Source organism: Coregonus clupeaformis, chromosome 17, assembly GCF_020615455.1.
Source record: "Coregonus clupeaformis isolate EN_2021a chromosome 17, ASM2061545v1, whole genome shotgun sequence".
In the NCBI taxonomy this organism is placed as follows: Eukaryota; Metazoa; Chordata; class Actinopteri; order Salmoniformes; family Salmonidae; genus Coregonus; species Coregonus clupeaformis.
The window spans coordinates 558446-581347 of NC_059208.1; the positions used below are offsets into that span (position 1 = coordinate 558446).

The window sequence follows — 22902 nt, forward strand, 5'->3', positions numbered from 1 at the left end:
CAGAGGTTCACCTTCCAGCAGGACAATGACCCTAAGCATACTGCTAAAGCAACACTCAAGTGGTTTAAGGGGAAACATTTAAATGTCTTGGAATGGCCTAGTCAAAGCCCAGACCTCAATCCAATGGAGAATCTGTGGTATAACTTAAAGATTGCTGTACACCAGCGGAACCCATCCAACTTGAAGGAGCTGGAGCAGTTTTGCCTTGAAGAATGTCTTATTTCTTGTTTGTTTCACAATAAAATATATTTTGCATCTTCAAAGTGGTAGGCATGTTGTATAGATCAAATGATACAAACCCCCCCAAAATCCATTTTAATTCCAGGTTGTAAGGCAACAAAATAGGAAAAATGCAAAGGGGGGTGAATATTTTCGCAAGCCACTGTATATGGACAGGAGTGTGCCTTTCCAAATCATGTCCAATCAATTGAATTTACCAAAGGTGGACTCCAATCAAGTTGTAAAAACCTCTCAAGGATGAGCAATGGAAACAGGATGCACCTGAGCTCAATTTCGAGTTTCGTAACAAAGGGTCTGAATACTTATGTAAATAAGGTATTTCTTGTTTTAGTTTTTTTATAAATTAGCAACATTTCTAAAAACCTGTTTTTGCTTCGTCATTATGGGGAATTTTGTGTAGATTGCTGAGGATTTTTATTTATTTAATCTATTTTAGAATAAAGCTGTAACGTAACAAAATGTGGAAAAAGTCAATGGGTCTGAATACTTTCCGAAGGCACTGTATATAAAGTGTAATATTGGGATGCAAACTCAAAATTGAAATCATTTGAACTCTGTACCTGACATGGTACAGGTGTCTTCTTTTTTTAAAGCCCATAACCATGTGTGTGAGGTGTATACTTTTGCTTCAAAGTAGATTTAGCCCACTGCAGTAATTAACTACCCCCTTATCTCTTTCTATATCAGATATTATTTTCCTCTTCTACCGTCTTTCTTTCATTCTGCACAAATCCACATTAACTAGCCTACTGTATGTGATTTTAACACAACACTCAAGAGTTAAAGAACAAGTAACACATTTATAAAAATTCTTACCAAAATATCTTAAAACTCTAAATTCTCAGTAAACTTATTTGTAAACTTTCAAAGTAATTTCAGTGCCAGGGGTTCAACATCCTGTGGGTTGTAGAAGAGTGTTCATCCCTGCTCCTCTTGGAGTATGTGGAGGCCTGAGGTTCCTCCCCACCCTCCCTGTTCCTCTTACGGGACTGGGACAGCTGGGAGTGGAGGTCCTGCTGGATCTCACTGGATCTCTCTATGGGCCTGTGGTAGGAGCGGGGCCTCTGCTGGCTGTCTATCTCGCCGGAGAAACCAGGTGGCTGGATCACCTCTCGCCCCCTACACCTCTCACCGTGGCTGGGTTGGAGTAGCACCCCCCCCCCCCTCATTTACTGCATCTCTATACAATACAAAAACTTGGAGAACAGCAAAAACAAGCTAAATTGACCCCCAGCCATTATCACTGTGGCTGCTGTAGGTTCATTCACCTCAGTAGATCTACAAACACACAGCCTATTAGCTATACAATTGTAATGTTATACCCATAGATATTTAAACCATGTTATACCTCTGAAACGGGGGAAATATGAGAAATGATTCACACTGACATGTAGCATCAGCCACTGTTCAGTCAGTTGTAATGATGAATTGCATAAAATCATCAACTCTTTTCATAGATATCTCTTTTCTCAAATTACATAGCGTTCATATTTGTATTCCTAGGCATTACTAATCAAGCTCCACACAAACAGACATCAATGGAGCACACAGATGATCGTGTTATCACATTCACATGAATTATTAGAATATTACTTACGATTCTGTATTAATATCAGTGATGTGGTGGTAGAAAAAGGTGGGTCATGTAGTTATGGCCATGTGCAGGCTTCAAGGTCTCACCACACCTGCAGGCCCAGATGACCTCTTCTCCTTCACAATGTGGACAACTAAGGGAAGCCATCTTGTGCGAAGCTGACTATATTCTGTGTTGTCAAAGGAAGACAGACTTGTAAGTAAAAGTCAAAGCAAACATATTTTTTTCTATTGTTGAATTAAATGATTAAATCTGTCAATTTAATTTTTATGGACAAATTCTACTTTTAAAATTACATTTTCGCCCAGCTGTTCACAGATCCAAGCCAAACGCTGGGACATTTTTTCAACAGACATTGAAAACAAGATGGTGCATCTCAAGAGATTTCATCCTGCAAAATGTAAAATAAATAAATAGATAACGTGTGCGTAACCTACTCTATAAGCGCAGTGTGTTATGAAGATCAGAGCATCTTTTTGGTGAAAAGCATTCTGCTTCCCAAAATATAAATAATCAAAATTCTAGAACATAAAAGGCCCGTATCCATAAAGCAACAGAGTAGGAGTGCTGATCTAGGATCAGATCCTCCCTGTCCATAAAACTCTTATTCATAATGATCTAAAAGGGAAAACTGTTCCTAGATCAGAACTCCTATTCTGAGATGCTTTATGGATACAGGCCCAGGACTTTATATATGATGTCATCGTGGCATCTTTCAAGGTAAATCTTTTTAGAATGGTTGAGTAAGAGTTTGTGATGTAACAATTATTTTGAAAAAGAGGGTTCTTTAGCCTACATTCTACAGTTCTTGATCGTCAGATCTTCAGCGGACCTATTTCCAAAAACGAGGTTGTTTGTACTTTCAAATAATATTCCTTTCATCAAAGATCCATTGTGTACACTGGTGTGCTATAACTTTGAGTTAAAGTATCTTAGTACATGGTTGCTCTGTAACAAGTATATGCCAGAAGTGTGTGAACATGTCTCTCTCAAGCATCTCTAGGGGGAACTTTACCTATAGCAGCACTGAAGCGGCAGGGCTTACCTCGACTAGTCTCTCTTTCTGTTTTGAGTAGCTCAGTAAAAAGACAACAAATCACCATTCTGACACTCAAATATTTTCAATTCAATTCAACAAAAATATGAACAGACCAAAACAAAACGACCTCAATCAAAAATATGGATCTGTAGGCAACCAGTTCAAACCAGTTCTGAGTAGGTGGGGATGATGTAGGGCAGGGCCCGTTTATCCATTTAGAATGGCACTTTGATCAATTCTGAATATTATAAAATCTGATGTTTTGTGCCAAACTGAGCCCTCGTTCAATATTCTCTAATAGGATCACCTTTTTTCCTGTCTTCTCTGTGGGTGCAGTAGTATGCCTAACATACTCCTCATGGGGCCTGGCTAACACGTAGCTGTTGCAGCAGTCGCCGGTGGGGTTGAGATTGACATCTTGCTCCGTGGAGGCTAGCAATGTTTTATCGGCATCAGTAACATTGGTGGGGCCGGTGCACGGCTGGGGGACCGGGTAGACTGCTGCAGGTGCTAGATGCAGCAGTCCCAGGGTCATCATCCCTTTGGGCTGCTGTAGTTGCAGTTTTTTTTGCTTTCTACCAGGATTGAAAAAATCGGATATTATTTTTTTAGATTACATTTTGATTTTGATTGACCTTGACAAATGACGGTTGCTCCTGCTAGTGCTAGCCTACAGGAAATGAATCGTCAACGTTCAATCCCATTCATTCCACCTCACGATAGTGCATTCATTGTCAATGATTGGTTGTACAGTTTGAATATATATATTTTTTTATACCCTATGTGTTTTCTCTCCTCTACGCTCAATTTCATTGCAGGAAAACACAGTTTGGAAAGCAAATGGCTATTTCTACAAGAAAAGACAATGAAAATACTGAAGCTATCAAAATTCTCAACTTGAGAAAACAGTAGCTTATCTTATTGCCACCAGCGGAGAGCATTTTCCATATCCCAAGTGAGTGTTCTGTGTGCATATTCACTCTTTATCATTGGGTCAGTGCCACTTGAAACTTTGTTTTTGGACAATCATTTCCTCTTCCAGGTTAGATGGATGTCATATTTGTTACGACCTGGCTCGTAGTTCGTAACAACAAAGGGAGACCACTCATGACTTAAATGTAAAAAGGAATACATTTATTTAACTAAATAACAATAAATACAAAAATGTAACAAGCTGTGGACGTCTGTAGAATCAGTAGTGTGTGCAGTGTGTGGAGAGGGTGTTGTATGGTGAAAGCAGACCAAAAAAACAAAAAGTGGTGGAAGCCAGCCTGCCAGTCAGGGAAGAGAGAGAGTGTTTGCTGATGAGGCCACCCATTATAGCCTGCAGGCCTGCCCAGGTGCACCACATCAGCTGACGATCCTCCCAGCTCTGCCCATTGGCCTCCTGCAACAAGCAGACTACCAAACAGGAGATCCCAGCAGACAGAGTGGGAGGGACGTCACATATTGTACAATTTGTGTCTACCCTTTTCATAGGCCTAGATTACATGGTTGCAGACAAGGTCGTTTTTATTGATCTGTTTGTCAGAGTCAGCAGTAGCCTATAGGCCTATACTACCCTTTTTGTAATATTAAAAAATATTCTGCTAATGTCTGCAGTCATAGAAAGTGTAGTAGAATTGCATGAAATGTGTTTATAAAACACAAAAAGAAAGGAGAAGAAACATACCTGATATAGCCTATAGCCTAGGCCTACTCTACGCCAATACACGCTCAGCCATGCATTGAACACTGCAGTCTTTTAACACGAACAGTGATTGAGTTATATTATTGGCCTAAATTATGTTATCTAATCTACTCATCACATTAGGAATAGTAAGTTTACTAGGCTATCTTACATAAGTCTGCAAATGCGATGATAGATAGATGCATGGAATGCTTTATTATAAATGTGCATTTTTATGGTGAACATTAGCTTCTCCAAACTTAAAACTCACCGCTGCCTATGGTAGAGAGGAGAAGGACAGAGAGGGAGAGAGAGAGAGACCTGATTCAACTCAAACTAAACTGTCTATCGTACAACAGAGCGCGTGTCCAACGCCAAACCCCCACAACTGAAAAGATAAGAGCATATCATGAGCGCACTGGCTTACAGAACAGAACTGAGAGCTCTCCATGCAGAATGGGGCCCATATATAAATATCCCATGTTTTTTTTCTCTCCCCTACCCCAATCCCATGATCATTTATATCAATAATGCAATGGCTATATTTTTTATATATCTTATTTTACAACACAAATTATTTTCCCAGGGGCTACTGTAGCACCTCCAGCACCCCTACTTCCAGCGGCTATGCATGAAGGGGTTTTTATGCACATCCAAAATAATAACAGGAGCTGCCTAAAATAATGTACAAAACAAAGACAAAAAGGGGAGGTCTGCTCACTGTTTTGTTGCTCCCAAACTTGATGTTTTAATAAAGCTTTGGTGATTAAGATTTATTTAAAAGCGGTCTCATTAGCCAAGCCCTTTATCGATAGTCTTGACTACTTTGGGAATGCATTGGGCAGGACAAAAAAATATGCATTCATTGAGACTAGGCTTGTTTTTTTATCAAATGAAACTAAACGCAAAAAAAACATTTGTAAAAAAAAAAAAGTCTATATATGAGGTTTACGGGCACAAAAAGCACATCTCTCTTGTTCCAATGCGAATATAGGCACTGTGCGTCACGGCTGGATAGGTTGCGCTTCCGCTGTCAAAATCCATACCATAACCAACCATGTTAGTACCGCAAAGTTTTTAAGGATACACCTCAGATATTGCCACCCCTCCCACCTCAGCGCAAGCGAGCCCATATGAGACAGGTAAATTACCAATCCTAGAACAAGTGTTGGAAAATAGAAGAGTGCTTGCTTTAACAAGTCGAAATTGCCAATCACGTGTTTCACAATTGCATTGACTGAAAGTCAGGCCAGAATAGAGCCCATAGTGTAGTGTTTCCCAAACTAGGGGTCGCTACCCCATGTGGGTCACCTGATTTGAAAATGGGGTCGCGAGAGAAAATGTGTGCTTGGTTCATAGAACCCGGGTTACATCAGTAACTTCCTGTAGCCGCTAGATGTGGTTGTAATAAACAAAGCGGTTTATTACAACAACAACAACAAAAACTTGAAGCTTTTCACCTTCTCCACTGCTGTCCCGTCGGTGTGGGCATGCTCTCTCTACTGTCTCCTGAAGTCTACGATCAGCTCCTTTGTTTTGTTGACGTTGAGGGAGAGGTTATTTTCCTGGCGCCACTCCGCCAGGGCCCTCACCTCCTCCCTATAGGCTGTCTCGTCATTGTTGGTAATCAGGCCTACACCTGCTGTGTCGATGATGATTGAGTTGGTGGCGTGCGTGGCCACGCAGTCATGGGTGACCAGGGAGTGCAGGAGGGGGCTGAGCACCCACCCTTGTGGGGCCCCTGTGTTGAGGATCAGTGAAGTGGAGGTGTTGTTTCCTAACTTCACCACCTGGGGACGGCCCGTCAGGAAGTCCAGGACAGTTGCACAGGGCGGGGTTCAGACCCAGGGCCCCGACCTTAATGATGAGCTTGGAGGGTACTATCCCATCTGGCAGAGCTGTAGTCAATGAATAGCATTCTTAAATAGGTGTTCCTCTTGTCCAGATGGGATAGAGCAAGTGAGTAGGTCTAGGGTGTCAGGTAAGGTGGAGGTGATATGATCCTTAACTAGCCTCTCAAAGCACTTAATGATGACAGAAGTGAGTGCTACGGGGCGATAGTCATTTAGTTCAGTTACCTGTGCTTTCTTGGGTACAGGAACAATGGTGGCACTGTGTTATCCTCAAAGCAGGTGAAGAAGGTGTTTAGCTTGTCCGGGAGCAAGGCGTCGGTGTCCGCGACATGGCTGGTTTTCCCTTTGTAATCCGTGATTGTCGGGAGTCCCTCCTACATACCATTGAATTGCAACTCCACTTTGTCTCCGTACTGACGTTTTGCCTGTTTGATTGCCTTACGGAGGGCATAACTGCACTGTTTGTATTCAAAGTTTACTTGTCACCTAAATGTGTTATCATTGCGCTTTCAACCATTTAAAAGCACAACAAATTCAAATGGGAATACAATGTCAGATATTTTGTTTATTTATACAACAACTTAATGTGTTTTCACTGTGCCTAATCTAATAACACAACCAAATGACCTGGATTGCAGTTGAGATTACATTAAAGTACATGGTGCAAATTATCAATGCCATTCGAGATTCTGCTCAGATTATTATAGCAGTTGTGAAGATCTCCACACACCGGTGACCTTTACATGCTCTTGAACATGTATGCTTTCTATAATTACATAAGACATTTATTGTTACAATAAACTCAAAATGTTTACAGTCACTTTAATAATGTTTACATATCTTGCACTACTCATCTCATATGTATATACTGCATTCTATTCTATAACATTCTACCTATTTTTTCTTTGTCATTATCGGGTATTGTGTGTAGATTGATGAGAATGTTTGTTTTTTAAAATCTGTTTTAGAATAAGGCTGTAACAAAATGTGGAAAAGGTAAAGGGGTCTGAATACTTTCCGAATGTGCTGTATGTACTGCTTGGATAGTTCCATCTGAGACACTGCCTTAATCCTATTCTTTAACTTGTATTTTTGGTTGAGATGGAGACGTGAATCCAACATATAATTTGTTATCTTGTTGACAAGTTAGTAGGCTATTTACTGTATTGCAAAAGTGACATTGAATTGTGCTTGGTTGTCAACACAACCAAATATCAACATTTGAAGGAGTATCTTCTGCTTGGATAATTCCATCTGTGCCACTTAGTTTGGCTTCAATGCCAGTTTGTCTTCAAATTAATAATTGATATGTTGGATTCACGTCTCCATTTCAACAAAAAATCCAACTTAAAGAATAGGACTAAATCAAATCAAACTTTAAATGCGTTTTAAATACAGTTTGATTTGATTTAGTCCTATTCTTTAAGTTTGATTTTTGGTTAACATGGAGACGTGAATCCAACATATTTATTATTAACTTGTAGATTCCAATTGAAAACAACCTAAGCTTGAAACCCTACGCCTATATGTATTGTCTATTTTTAGTAGAATCCTGGGCTGAATTTAAACAATAGCTGTTGATGACTTCCCAAATGCTATATAAGCAAATAGCATCATTGATATATGATTGCTAAAGTAAGGTTACATTTCATTTGCTCTGTTAAATCTACCCTTTGGAATGACTTAAATAGCAACAGTGAATCTATTTAGTGGAGATTTTTCAACAATTACGCTCACGATAGCGCATTGGTAATAGTCAGTGACAAACACTAAGCAGGGCTGGGCTTAGTTAGAACCCTGAATGGGTGCCCAAAGCGATGGCTTGTAGATCAACTCTCCATCCAGTAGGAGGTGCTGCCCACCCTAGTGTTTTTTCTTGTAGTGGAAATAACGTTGAAGATCTGACGTTGTTTCAAAGTAATTAATTCAACATATTTATATAAGGTTTGTCTATGTTGAAAATCCTGTGGTTGGAATTTCACCCCCAAAACAGTCAATGACTTTTTCCACATCACAATGGGTTGACAAATTACATTGAAACAACGTTGATTTAACCAGTTTGTGCCCAGTGGGTAGTTTTAGCATTGATCTAGAAAGGCTTTGCGCCAAGGTGTACAAAGTAGTTGTTGTGTCAATGCTGAACTAGGAAGAAGTGACTAGTACTGTATATTCTGTCTAACACTTAGGGGACAAATTACAGGCCAAATACAACACAGACGCACGTCAGACAAATGTGACAAACAGAGATACAGAGTGGGAAAGCCAGTGTTTATTCACAACAGTAAGACTTATTTATAAAAATGACGTATAGAAAAGCATCAATTTCTGCTTCTCTTTCTCCTAGTCCTGTCCTCATTTCTTGGCGGTAGACTTCATGGTGTGAAGCTGGTAGATCTGTTCACAGGCGATGGAGAGGCCCACCACCAGAGAGACAAACTCCTCGAAGCTCACCTTCCCATCACCATTCTGGTCCAGATCCTTCATGATCTTGTCTATGGTGGCTGGGTCCTTCTGGGACTGAGAGGGAAGGTGAGATGGAGGAGATGAAGAGAGTGAGTGAGTGAGTAGAGGGGGTTAGATAGACTTTGGATACTCTTTATTCTAATAAAGTGAGAGAGAAATCAGAATGAGAGGGAAAGGTGGTGAGATGAGCGACAGAGAAAGTGTAAAATGACAGAATAGAGGGATGGAAAACAGAGAGAGAGGGATGTCTGATACCTTGAGGAAGCTGGCCAGTTCTGTCTGCATGAGTTCTTTCAGCTCCTTCTTGCTCAGTGTGTTGCCGTCACCGTCCTTGTCGGCATAGCGATGGAAGACCATGATCAGGGACTCCATGGAACTCTCCAACTCAGACGGCATGACTGCAGAGATATTGATACACTGAGGAGGGGAGAGAGAGGGAGAGAGATTATGTAATTTGGGGAGGGAGATCCTGCAACTGCCAGGTTGCTGGTTCAAACCCCACTCAGGCCAGTTCCAATAAATCACTACTTAATTTCTCTATTAGACAGATAATATAGCCTACCCCAACAATTAGTCTTTAAGACAAACAAATTAATAATACACTTTTAGAGAGGATGGGAGTTGGCCTTCTTTGGCTCTGTAAGCAAATTCCTTGGCTGCTGTAAAGTTGTTCCATTCCTTCCACTCCTTATCACACATTCCCTCTACCTCCGACCCCCCTCTTTCTTTTAGTGCCTCCCCTTTTCTTTGGGATCATCCAACATCTCTAACTGTGTAGATTGTTCTTCAACCTCTGGTTTTGCAACAGTCCAGTGTAAAGAAATCAGGCTGTTGAAACTGGGTGATTAATACCTATAAAATGACTTGAACCCGCTGAGAAAAACGTTTGTAGGCCTAATAGAGTTCTAAAACAAAACTGCTTCAATGAAACATGAAAAGGTTAGCCTATATATAGACTACATTGTCATAATCAGTAAATATTATGGCCCATCAACCTGCATTGCAAATCATAGAATAACTGTTTTGTGAATCAAATCAAGTGAAGACTAAATGCACATTTCAGCCTACAAGTTTCCCATGGACGAGACACATCATTAGCTAGGCACACTTTATAAATTCGAAACAGTTATTACAGTTGTGTGAGACCTGTTTATTACAGTAGATAACCTACTCCGTTAAACGATGAACGCTACTGTATAGAATAAGCGAAAAACTGTTACTTACCGAACTGAGAGCCGCTGGAGAACAGGGTGGGGAAGTAGGGAACTGCGCAAGAGCTACGAGAATTCAAGAATTTAAAGAGATTAGGCAACGCCCATCTGATTGTGTGTTTAGCCTGTGTATCCTAGAGACCATGTCTGAGAGCCTGGTCTCAGAGCATTTCGTATTATTCTGTATGTAAATCCTAGAAATTCCATTTAGTATGATATGTTACGTGTTGTATGGTATGTATTAATTTGTCGATATCCATCACCCATTTCTTAAATATGTTTCGAATTTGCTAAACGTACAATATGTTACGAATTTGCTAAACGTACTATATGACAAGCATTTTGCTACACCCGCAATAACATTTGCTAAATATACTGAACAAAAATATAAATGCAACATGCAACAATTTCAAAGATTTTACTGAGTTACAGTTCATATAAGGAAATCAGTCAATTGAAATAAATAAATTAGGCCCTAATCTATGGATTTCAAATGACTGGGCAGGGGTGCAGCCATGGGTGGGCCTTGGAGAGCATAGGCCCACCCACTTGGCAGCCAGGCCCACCCACTGGGGAGCCAGGCCCAGCCAATCAGAATTTTTTCCCACAAAATGGCTTTATTACAGACATGCTGTTTAATCAGCTTCTTAATATGCCACACCTGTCAGATGGATGGATTATCTTGGTAAAGGATAAACGCTCAGTAACAGGGATGTAAACAAATTTGTGAACAAAATTTGAGAGAAATAAGCTTTTTGTGTGTATGGAAAATTTCAGGGAATTTGTATATCAGCTCATGAAACATGGGACCAACACTTTCCATGTTGTTTTTATATTTTTGTTCAGTGTATGTGTACGCAACCAATAAAATTTGATTTGATCCATGTTTCAAATTTGCAAAACGTATGATATTTTACGAATTCTATTTAGATGGCTAACGTTAGCTAACTGGCTAACGTTAGCTATGCTAGGGAATAGGGGTTAGGGTTAAGTTTAGGAGTTCAGTTAAGGTTAGGGTTAGCTAACATGCTAAGTAGTTGTATAGTAGCTAAACAATAGTAAGTAGTTGAAAAGTTGCTAATTATCTAAAATGCTAAAGTTATCCGTGATGAGATTCGAACTGTCAACCTTTGGGTTGCTAGACATTCACGTTAAGTAGTTGCAACGTAGCTGAAAAGTAGTAAGTAGTTGAAAAGTTGCTAATTAGCTAAAATGCTAAAGTTGTCTGTGATGAGATTCGAACTCGCAATCATCTGCCTTATGTAACCATCCCAAACATAACATTTCAAACTAAATTGAGTGTCTCTGATTCACATTTACTATGTTACATCTAGTCTATGAGACCAGAGCTGCTGAGAGAGAGAGTGCAAGGGAGGGAAGAGGGAATTTGAGATAAGGCTTGATGTCATCTTTCAGTTATCTCAACTTAAACATGATGAAATAGACATTGATCACCTGGAATGTTTTCTTATTGCATTAACACATAGAGGACTCACTGATTTCATTCACACAAATATATACCAATGATGCTGAACACAGTCAGAGAGAGGGATGACAAGAGTGCACACTAGTATTTTTGGAAGAATAGTTCTATGGATGAAGAGGTTGGGATGAAGTTTGAATTAAATGCCATTTTATTCAGTTACATCTTTATTGTCCCCAGAGAGAAAACACATTTAGATCAGTTGGAGAGTCATTGGCTTTGGGACTGTCATGAATAATGCATTTAACTGGCACAAGCAGATACAAATAAAAAGCAACACAATCTCCAAAAGATTGTTCAATCTCCAAAATTAAGATTGATAAAGTGCAATGCACTATGCACACCACAGGAGACTGCTGAGGGAAGGATGGCTCATAATAATGGCCGGAGTGGTGCCAATGGACCATTTCACCTATTCCGCTCCAGCCATTATCAGGAGCCCGTCCTCCCCAATTAAAGGTGCCACCAACCTCCTGTGATGCACACTTATCATGTTTAGCATCATCAGTTTAATACAGTATACAGTAGTCCTACTGACCACAAGAAGAAGGAATAGGCAAAGCATATGTTCTTCTGACACATATGTGATGGATATTCCAAGCTGCTGTCCTTTTGCTCCCCAGCATCAGAACAGCACAGCCAGTCACTGATAGTCATGAGAATCAACTCTCCCTCTTTTGGGTCTTGTATTACATAGTATAATTTACTACCCCTTACCTCTTTCTATATACATATACTATTTGCCTCTTCTACTTTCTTTCATTCTGCACATAAAAAATATGTTTTATTGTCACATACACCAGATAGGTGCAGTGAAATATGTTGTTTTACAGGGTCGGCCATAGTAGTATGGCGCCCCTGGAGCAAATTAGGGTTAAGTGCCTTGCTCAAGGGCACATTGACAGATTTTTCACCTTGTCAGCTCAGGTATTCGTACCAGTGATACTGGCCCAATGCTCTAACCGCTAGGCTACCTGCCGCTCTAACTATGAGAATTTACTTATTTATTTCAAAAATAACAACACAAAAATGGCTTATAGCTGTAAATTATCAGAAAACTCATTAGTAAACTTAGTAATTATGACAAACAACATAATAGCGTATCAAATTCAAAGTAATGTCAGTGCCTGGGGTTCACCATCCTGTGGGTTGTGTAAGAGTGTGCATCCCTGCTCCTCTTGAAGTATGTGGAGGCCCCCACCCTCCCTGTTATGGGACTGGGACAGCTGGGGGTGGGGCTGGTTCTCTCTGGATCTCTCCATGTGCCTATGGTAGGAGGGGTGGGTCTGCTGGTTCTCTCTGGATCTCTCCATGTGCCTGTGGTAGGAGGGGTTGGTCTGCTGGTTCTCTCTGGATCTCTCCATGTGCCTGTGGTAGGAGGGTTGGGTCTGAGGGTCACAGCTCTGGTGGCTGTCACTCTTGCCAGAGAAGCCAGGAGGCCACATCATCTCTCTCCTCCCCCTACTCCTCTCACTGTGGCTGGGCTGGAGTAGCAGCTGAAGGGGTCAGGGCGCCTCTCCTTTCTCCCTCTCCAGCCAGATCGGCTGCTTCTATCTCTGGAGGATGAGGCGGCAGCAAGAGGGACACTAGTCTTCTAAGGGGCCTACATGTTCGGCTCACACAGGTCCAGCACCAGGTAAGACTGGATGTCCTTCAGCTCCAGGCAGTCTTTGACAGGCTGGTCCCTTATTGGTCCAGAGAGGACATGCTGTCTTCAGGGGTCTCACCACACCTGAAGGCCCAGGTGAACTATTCTCCTTGTTCACAATGTGGACAACTGAGGGCAGCCATCTCGGGCGAAGCGGAATATTTTCTGTGTTGTTAAAGGAAGACAGACTTGTATGTAACACAAGCCTACCAGACGAGCTAAATGACTTATATGCATGCTTCAAGGCAAGCAACACTGAAGCATGCATGAGAGCACCAGCTGTTCCGGACGACTGTGTGATCACGCTCTCCGTAGCTGATGTGAGTGAGACCTTTAAACAGGTCAACATTCACAAGGCCACAGGGCCAGACGGATTACCAGGACGTGTACTCTGAGCATGCGCTGACCAACTGGCAAGTGTCTTCACTGTCTTCCAGAGCAACTTACAGTTAGTGAGTGCATACATTTTTTATCTATGCATAGTCACTTTACCTCTACCTACAGTGGGGGGAAAAATAATTTAGTCAGCCACCAATTGTGCAAGTTCTCCCACTTAAAAAGATGAGAGAGGCCTGTAATTTTCATCATAGGTACACGTCAACTATGACAGAGAAATTGAGAAAAAAAATCCAGAAAATCACATTGTAGGATTTTTAATGAATTTATTTGCAAATTATGGTGGAAAATAAGTATTTGGTCACCTACAAACAAGCAAGATTTCTGGCTCTCACAGACCTGTAACTTCTTCTTTAAGAGGCTCCTCTGTCCTCCACTCGTTACCTGTATTAATGGCACCTGTTTGAACTTGTTATCAGTATAAAAGACACCTGTCCACAACCTCAAACAGTCACACTCCAAACTCCACTATGGCCAAGACCAAAGAGCTGTCAAAGGACACCAGAAACATAATTGTAGACCTTCACCAGGCTGGGAAGACTGAATCTGCAATAGGTAAGCAGCTTGGTTTGAAGAAATCAACTGTGGGAGCAATTATTAGGAAATGGAAGACATACAAGACCACTGATAATCTCCCTCGATCTGGGGCTCCACGCAAGATCTTACCCCGTGGGGTCAAAATGATCACAAGAACGGTGAGCAAAAATCCCAGAACCACACGGGGGGACCTAGTGAATGACCTGCAGAGAGCTGGGACCAAAGTAACAAAGCCTACCATCAGTAACACACTACGCCGCCAGGGACTCAAATCCTGCAGTGCAAGACGTGTCCCCCTGCTTAAGCCAGTACATGTCCAGGCCCGTCTGAAGTTTGCTAGAGTGCATTTGGATGATCCAGAAGAGGATTGGGAGAATGTCATATGGTCAGATGAAACCAAAATAGAACTTTTTGGTAAAAACTCAACTCGTCGTGTTTGGAGGACAAAGAATGCTGAGTTGCATCCAAAGAACACCATACCTACTGTGAAGCATGGGGGTGGAAACATCATGCTTTGGGGCTGTTTTTTCTGCAAAGGGACCAGGACGACTGATCCGTGTAAAGGAAAGAATGAATGGGGCCATGTATCGTGAGATTTTGAGTGAAAACCTCCTTCCATCAGCAAGGGCATTGAAAATGAAACGTGGCTGGGTCTTTCAGCATGACAATGATCCCAAACACACCGCCCGGGCAACGAAGGAGTGGCTTCGTAAGAAGCATTTCAAGGTCCTGGAGTGGCCTAGCCAGTCTCCAGATCTCAACCCCATAGAAAATCTTTGGAGGGAGTTGAAAGTCCGTGTTGCCCAGCGACAGCCCCAAAACATCACTGCTCTAGAGGAGATCTGCATGGAGGAATGGGCCAAAATACCAGCAACAGTGTGTGAAAACCTTGTGAAGACTTACAGAAAACGTTTGACCTGTGTCATTGTCAACAAAGGGTATATAACAAAGTATTGTGAAACTTTTGTTATTGACCAAATACTTATTTTCCACCATAATTTGCAAATAAATTCATTAAAAATCCTACAATGTGATTTTCTGGATTATTTTTTCTAATTTTGTCTGTCATAGTTGACATGTACCTATGATGAAAATTACAGGCCTCTCTCATCTTTTTAAGTGGGAGAACTTGCACAATTGGTGGCTGACTAAATACTTTTTCCCCCCACTGTACATGTACATATTACCTCGACTAACCTGTGCGGGGTACCGGGACCCCCTGTATATAGCCTCGTTACTGTTATTTTGTTGCTCTTTAATGATTATTTTATTTTTTACTTTACTTTATTTTAGTAAATACTGTCTTAACACTTATTTTTCTTAAAACTGCATTGTTGGTTGAGGGCTTGTAAGTAAGCATTTCACTGTAAGGTCTACACTTGTTGTATTAGGCGCATGTGACAAATACAATTTGATTTGATGTAAAAGTCAAAGCAAACATGTTTTTTTTTTTCTAAAAGCCTAACATTTTCCCCCAGCTGTTCGCGGATCCTAGACAAACGCTGGGAAATTTGTAAGAGACATTGTAATACATGTGCGTAGCCTACTCTATGAGCGCAGTATGTTAAGTTCCGAGCGTCCTTTTTGGTGAAAATTCACATTTTAGGCTTTGGTTCTGTTTTCCGGCAATGATACATCACTTTATATAATGATGTCATCGCGGCATCTTTCAAGGTAGATCTAGTCATATATAAAATCTTGTTATGAGTAGAATGGTTCGGTCAGAGTTCGTAATGTAACAATTATTTGGACGAATATGATTATTCGGCCTACATTCTACCTTGATCATCAGATCTTCAGCAGACCCACTTCCAAAAACAAAGTTGTTTGTCCTTTCAAATAATATTCCTTTCGTCAAAAATCCATTGTATGCACTGGTGTGCTACAACTTGAGTTAAAGTATCTTATTACATGGTTGCTCTGTAAAAGGTACGTCAGATGTGTGTGTACCTGAAGTATCTATAAGGGGAACTCTGCCCATAGCAGCACTGAAGCGGCAGTGCTTACCTTGACCTTGTCTATCTCTGTTTCGAGTAGCTTAGTAAAACCAAGAAAAATCTAGAGACAGACACTATTTTCAATGGTTTTTAATTACAAATTCATTTGAACACAAACAAAGTGTTCATACCAAAACAAAAAGGATGTCAATCAAAAATATGGATCTGTAGGCAAGCAGTTTGAAACAAGTGCTGAGTAGGTGGGGATGATGTAGGGAATGTAAAGACATGATTCTGGCTATATCCCAAACTGCTTCATTTCCTCCACCCCAGGCCTCATGACTGCTGTTAACAGTGTATGGATGGGCTGGGTTGGTCTCTGCTATGTATACTGCTGAGACCTGTCCAGTCCTTGGAGATCAGTGATCTTGGAGTTAAGGAGTCAAGGAAAATATGTAAGAATGCTGATTGGCATGACCTACAAAAAGGAACCTGGGGTGCGCTGTCATTGGCTAACCTACACCATTTCTCCTTTGCCTGGTTAGCCGTTGTAGTGGATGCTGATTGGATGACGGTATGAAAGTTTGATCTAATTAGTGGCTTAGTTCTTTTTCTTGCCCTTGCTGGCAGCCTTGGCTGGCATTACCATGGGAACGGCTGCCTGGTACAGAGCAGCAGACACTTTGTTGATGTAGTAGAGGGCGAACAGAGAGAATATCAGACTGGAGAGAGAGAGAACAAAAGGAGACAGTCAGCACACCAACAGCACAACATGGTTTTGAGAAAAACACTTCAAAACTTCACCCCCAGTTCATTGATAATAGTAGTAGTTCTGTTATCATCATCCCTTTTTTCTTTCCTATAAGATTTTATTTTATCAACAATACACATACAAATGACAACATCATACAAACAACTAAATCACTCCTGCCCAGACCCACTAGCCCTCACCCCCCTATCTCCAGAGCCTGTATCACTCTCCGCCACATGGCCTCAAACTGAACGATTTTGTTTCTCTCCATCGCCCACGCACTTTCAATTTTTAGATAATAAAGCATTTCACCTTTCCATTGCGTGAACGGAGGATTGGTTGAGTTCCAGTTTAAGTATATGTTTTTTAAGATGATTGATGAGAAAAGTATTGTCCTACCCATCGGATAGCTCACTGCACCCACATATGCCATGTCTTGAAATATGCAGACAGATTATTTAAAAGTTAATTTACATTGTAATACTTCTGACAGCCATATTTCCAACTCCGCCCATAACTTTTGGACTTTAACATTACAAGAAGGCATTAATTATTTAGTCAATAGTAGTTTTACACTTCAGACATACTCCCCTGTAGAATGTGAATTTTGTCTCTTGTATAATAAATTATATACATTAATTTATACTGGATTAAGCATACATTTTCATTAACTGTAATCTCGTTAGTTATGTTCCAACATTCCCTCCATCTTGTGCCAATATCAGTTATTTTTTAATCTTGGTTCTAATAGTTTATATTTTTTTCTACGAGATTGTCAGTTGGATAGGCTCTCTGCTATTCCATAAGTCCTTTATTTCATCACTGAGTTCAGTTGTTAAGAGAGTTTCTGTGTTTGGTGCACCTGGGTTTGTCAGTAGTCTGTGCGTTCATACTTACCATGTGGTGACACACACGCGGTGCACCAGTCCAGAGGCAAACAGAGAGAGGCACAGGCACACCAGGACTGGTGGAGAGGAGAGAATTGAACAAATGTTAAACCAGGACTGAGTGCTTGCTGAGCCACTATACTATTCAGATGCACCCATACATATGACAAGAGGCTCAGTGAGTCTGTGTGTGAAACACAGGAAATCGATTCTGTGCATCACTCTGTAGTTGTGAAGACACCTACTCTCTGGGAAGATCTTGACCTGGAATCCCTTGCCGAAGATGAGGTTTTCCAGGTTATTGAAGGCCTGGTTGTAGAAGGGGTTAAGGAGGGAAACACAGTGGGAGAGAAGAGACACCTAACGTGGTGGCTTTATTAGGCCTTTAGACGTTCAGCGATCCTGTCACCATGACTCACAGTGCTGCATGTGGACTATAGAACCAATCAACTGACTGTCTGCTTCCATAGCTTGGGAACACAAGTAAGGGAGCGCAGAACATAAACAAAGACTTTAGCCTATGTCCGTCTGGCTTTACCAACAGCTTATGCTGACAAGTTTAAAACCCTAAGCCTATCTGATGTCTACTTAGATAGCATTGTATGCAGAGCTGCTATGTTGTGGTGTGTTTTGGCGTGAGGAGGATACAGTGATGGAGCAGATGAAGAGGACAGAGCCCAGGAAGCCACCCAGGATGGTGAGCAACTCTGTAGAGCCCAACTGTCTGCTGAACATCTGCATCCCAGCAAACACCAACACCGAGAACAGACTGGACAGAACCAGGGATGTGCCTGTGTTCACCGCTGGAGGGAGGAGCGAGGGAGGGGAGATGAGAGGCAGATTACACATGGTTTGTGACAGTAGTAGAACAGTCATCTGAGGGGCTGCAGCAGGACTGAAGATGCCAGATTCTAACAGAATAACGTTCATAATATCAACAATTGTGTTTATATTTAATCTATGAGTGACAGCAACATGAAATAACTGTAGCCTATACGAAACATTTCACTGCATCCTAGACGCAATCTTTACGCCACGTCAGTGTACACTCTTGAAAGATTCCGTGTGGAAACACCCTCTCTCGAATACTAAAAATACCTAGTTAGTTAGCTACAAGAAAACGTTATTATCATACATTTCGACAACACAGCTTACCTACCGTTAAACTGAATACATATCATGTTAAGGTTGGAAAGTGTAATCTGCACAAAATAGCTAGCTAACAATTTAGCAATGAATGGCAAGCCTAACGTTACACAGCTAGCTATCTTTAGTTGGATTGCTTAAAATTTTGTATCCCTCAATCCATATTTTCAACGCGCAAACATTGATCAAAATTAAACAGTAGCCTTACAGAACTTACCCATGTTTTGATATTTAACCAATAATTACGTTTTTGACACAAAAGATCAGGCGTTTTCGATATCCTTTCAAAACACAGGCAGATCCAGGAACAATCTCCGTTTCTGCTACCCGTAGCCGATGAGAGGTGGCACAAGTAGGAGGAGTCGAATGTGAAGGCCAATCAGATTCTAGCAAGGCAAGAAGCGCGTCAAGACTGACACACCCACTGCACTCATTTTTCAAAGGGGATTTATGAAAGAAATCCTAGATTACACAGATAAAATATTTTAATCGTTAAAAAAAATGTAAACACTTTGACATACAGGGGTGTAGCTACCATCAGATATCACCACATTTTAGATTAATTTAAAAAGCATCTTAAAAGGAAGAAATGGTTTACAAGTGTCTGTACAATGAAATGCAAAACAAACGAATAGCTACACCTTGATTTTAAAAAATGTGTTCAAAAGTAAACGTTTTAAAAAGGTGGTACTAAAATCCTATGATACACAGCACTATTTAACATGTTGAAGAGAATTATGTTTACTTGTGTATACATTCAGCATAGTAATCAGGATCAATACGCTGGAGTTTTTAGAAATCGTCCTCTCTGCATTGGTACATACAGTAGCTCTGTTTCCATCTACAATGTCCACAGTCCACCCAACCATTGAATCCGGAAACACAGCCCATATCTTTAAAAATATATATTCTTTAAAGGTATTTTCTGACTTTATTGGTGGATAGATAGAGGATGACTGTGGGTAAAGATAGAGAAAGATTGTGTCAAAGTCAGTAGGCCAGATTTGAACCTATGCAGTCACCGTAGACGTGTGTCGGATGCTGCAGCTTAGACCACTAGACCACCCTAGGCCACACACATAGCCCATATCTTAACCAGCTCTTTTGTCTTTGTCACTACGATCACCATCAAAATCACTAACATCCACCATATCTCCTTGACACTATTGAGCAGTCACACACTTGGACAGTTGTGTACAAGTGCTGGGAAGGATGGACACTACATCCCAGACCGAACATCGATGTGAAACGCTGCTCTCGGTTATAGTGGCTTCTTCTTCAGTCCGAATACTGCGATGAAGAGAAGGATCTCCACAAACGCAGGGAGAACACTACAGGAAGTAGAGAGGACGGCAGCATTATAAGCACAGCATCAACCTGCACAAGGCAAAAATTACCCAACTCCAGGACACACACACACACACAACATCTGCCTGCCACACACCCACACACACACCTGCAGAAGGCAAAAATAACCCAGTATGTCCAACACTCCCATCTCTGGAAGACAAAGAAAGACAGGGAGACGGATGCGCTGCAGTGGGCAGCCAACGCTGGAGGAGACGTCAGTCAGGGAAACAAAACCTCTGAGAATCACACACACACACAGACACTGACCTGCAGAAAGCAAGGATCCACCAGTATATTTCACATGCCCATTGTTCAAACAGAAAGAACAGCAGAGCCACAGAAGCACTGGCATGGGCTGCGGTCGCTAGTGTGTGGATGGAGAGATGGATGGATGGTGTATGGGGAGGGAGTCCTGAGTCAGGGAATCTTAACCAAACCAATGAAAATATTACCTCCTCAACCTTATATCCCTGTGTCCTTATTAACTTCCCCTTGCTGATCTGAAAGAAGAGTATAACTTCCTCCATATTGCTAACATCTATCAATTCCCTCCCTGTGTAGCTCAGTTGGTAGAGCATGGCGCTTGCAACGCCAGGGTTGTGGGTTCGTTTCCCACGGGGGGCCAGTATGAAAATGTATGCACTCACTAACTGTAAGTCCCTCTGGATAAGAGCGTCTGCTAAATGACTAAAACGTAATGTTCTCCACTATTCCTGGAGAGTCACACTGTGTGCAGGCTTTCATTCTAGCCCAGCACCAACACACATGATTCAGCTACTCATCAAGACCTTGAGTAGCCTACTTGTTGATGTGAATGACCAACCAAAATTAGTACTGGGCTAGAACAAAAGACTGAACACACTGTAGTTCTCCAGGACTAGGACTGGTGACCACTGCTGTACTATGCAATAGGTGTACTTTGGTAATGTACAGGGTTTTGTTGAAGAGTGTTGAGAACAGGTAAAGGATACAGAGGAGGCCCTGGCTGCAGTTGAACATAGACACACCAGAGAAGAAGCCAGCCAGCTCTATAGCAAACAGACCCATGGTCACTGACAATGCTACCACCAACCTGAGAGAGAGAGAGAGAAGTGATTTTTCAAAACTTATAGCGATTATTTTTGGATAGACTGTATGTGTAGGGTTGGGAGAGTCCTGTCCTGGGTGAAAGATGCTTACTTGGTGTCCTCCTTGTCATATTGCTCCTGTGTGAAATCCAAAGGCAGGCAAGCTTCAACATTGTTCTCCTGTGGGACAATGGATATGATTATTTCAGAGATAGATCTACACAGTATCACTAGAGTCCGAGCACGGTTGAAACACAATATATTCTAGAAGAGCATGTTGATGATGATGTCGTGAACAACAACTGGTGTCTTCTAGATGCCAGATACAGACATGAGACATGTCACACACAGAGGATATGGTTTGGCCACAACCTTGCCAGTACTCAGAATTCGTGAACATACCCGTGACCAGAAAATGGTGATGACGATGACGAGGTGGGCAGTGAGAGTCAGGAATCGAGCTGGGACCAGGCTACTGACTGCAGACATTACTCCGGCAAAGATGTGCCTGTATCAGCACTATGGTACCAAGAATAAAGAGGCAGAATAGGAAAACGTTCATGAGTAACGTTAATATGGCCAATAGAAACAACAAAATCAGTGTGTTGACTTGAGCCTGCTACAATGCAATAAAATATTGGCTGTAAATGTTAGCTAGTTAGCTAAAGTTTGCTAGACTACTACTAACGTTAAGACTACTCAAATAAATGTTAACAGCACGTTCTATACAATGTGTAAGTACTATTAGCAAATGTATTAGCTAATTTATCCGCACTCACCTTGATAGTGTTAGCTAATGTACGCAATACAGGACATACGACGTTGTTCAACTCGTTAGTCAATATTTGGATCCAAAAACTAGCTACATTTGATGATGTATTTACCATGAATTGAAACAACTGTGGCTAGGACTAGAAACGACAGACGCTTCAACTACAAGCATGGCTTATCTCGTTGCTACAACAACTTAAATCTGGGGTGCGTTCAGGAACGAACGCTAGGGTTTCCTTAACAATTTAGGACGGAAACAGACGAGTTGAGGATGAGGAACGCTTCTTCGTGAATGCGTTCTTCTTCTTCTTCGTCTTCTTCTTCTTCTTCTTCAGTGGGGTTTATCAGCGGTTGGCATCCAACGTTATGGTGCATTACCGCCACCTACCGTACTGGAGTGTGGGCCAGAGACAGGGATAAACTAAATCCTACCTGCCAACCCCGTTTCTCTTAAAAAAGATAACAAAATATTTGATACTATATCTAATGACGTTCTACTCAATATACTACTTAAACTAATTTCCTGTATCCCCTTCTCCCTCATACTAAATCTCATCCTCTCTCTTTCCCTCTGATACTGCCCACACTGTAGCAATACATGCTCCACAGTCTCTATTTCCTGACAATTAATCACACTTTCCTGATGGATGCTTTCCTATCACGTTTAATTTTAAACCAAATCTGCCCAAAATATTCAGAATTATTACGCGTATAGGTGAGGAACACACACACACACGCACACAAACACACACACACACACACACACACGCACACACACACACACACACACACACACACACACACACACACACACACACACACACACACACACACACACACACAGAGAGAGAGAGAGAGAG

The 22902-nt window shown here is 41.4% G+C and overlaps 3 protein-coding genes across 5 annotated transcripts; all 3 read right to left on the minus strand.

Annotated features, from left to right (window-relative positions):
* Window positions 1-8644: 8644 nt before the first annotated feature.
* LOC121543192 (protein S100-A1-like) lies at window positions 8645-10184 on the minus strand. The gene is made up of 3 exons (XM_041852900.1): window positions 10083-10184; window positions 9114-9275; window positions 8645-8912 (listed from the first exon to the last, which is right to left on the minus strand). The coding sequence occupies exons 2-3, from the start codon at window positions 9252-9254 to the stop codon at window positions 8748-8750; spliced, it is 306 nt and encodes a 101-aa protein (XP_041708834.1). The 5' UTR covers window positions 9255-9275; window positions 10083-10184; the 3' UTR covers window positions 8645-8747.
* Window positions 10185-16204: 6020 nt separating this feature from the next.
* LOC121543195 (keratinocyte-associated protein 2) lies at window positions 16205-19190 on the minus strand. Its single transcript, XM_041852905.2, has 5 exons — window positions 19072-19190; window positions 18357-18511; window positions 17954-18017; window positions 17719-17785; window positions 16205-16792 (listed from the first exon to the last, which is right to left on the minus strand). Exons 1-5 carry the CDS (start codon window positions 19073-19075, stop codon window positions 16672-16674), a joined length of 411 nt encoding a protein of 136 aa, XP_041708839.1. The 5' UTR covers window positions 19076-19190; the 3' UTR covers window positions 16205-16671.
* A 103-nt stretch (window positions 19191-19293) lies between these two features.
* LOC121543194 (transmembrane protein 107-like) lies at window positions 19294-22351 on the minus strand. 3 transcript variants are annotated; one of them, XM_041852903.1, is made up of 6 exons: window positions 22051-22351; window positions 21674-21790; window positions 21384-21451; window positions 21176-21276; window positions 20311-20407; window positions 19294-20185 (listed from the first exon to the last, which is right to left on the minus strand). In XM_041852903.1, exons 2-6 carry the CDS (start codon window positions 21758-21760, stop codon window positions 20116-20118), a joined length of 423 nt encoding a protein of 140 aa, XP_041708837.1. In that variant the 5' UTR covers window positions 21761-21790; window positions 22051-22351; the 3' UTR covers window positions 19294-20115. The 3 variants fall into 3 exon arrangements, with proteins under 3 accessions (XP_041708837.1, XP_041708838.1, XP_041708836.1); XM_041852904.1 differs by lacking the exon at window positions 20311-20407 and adding an exon at window positions 20472-20559; XM_041852902.1 differs by lacking the exon at window positions 20311-20407 and adding an exon at window positions 20472-20568.
* Between the last annotated feature and the right edge of the window lie 551 nt (window positions 22352-22902).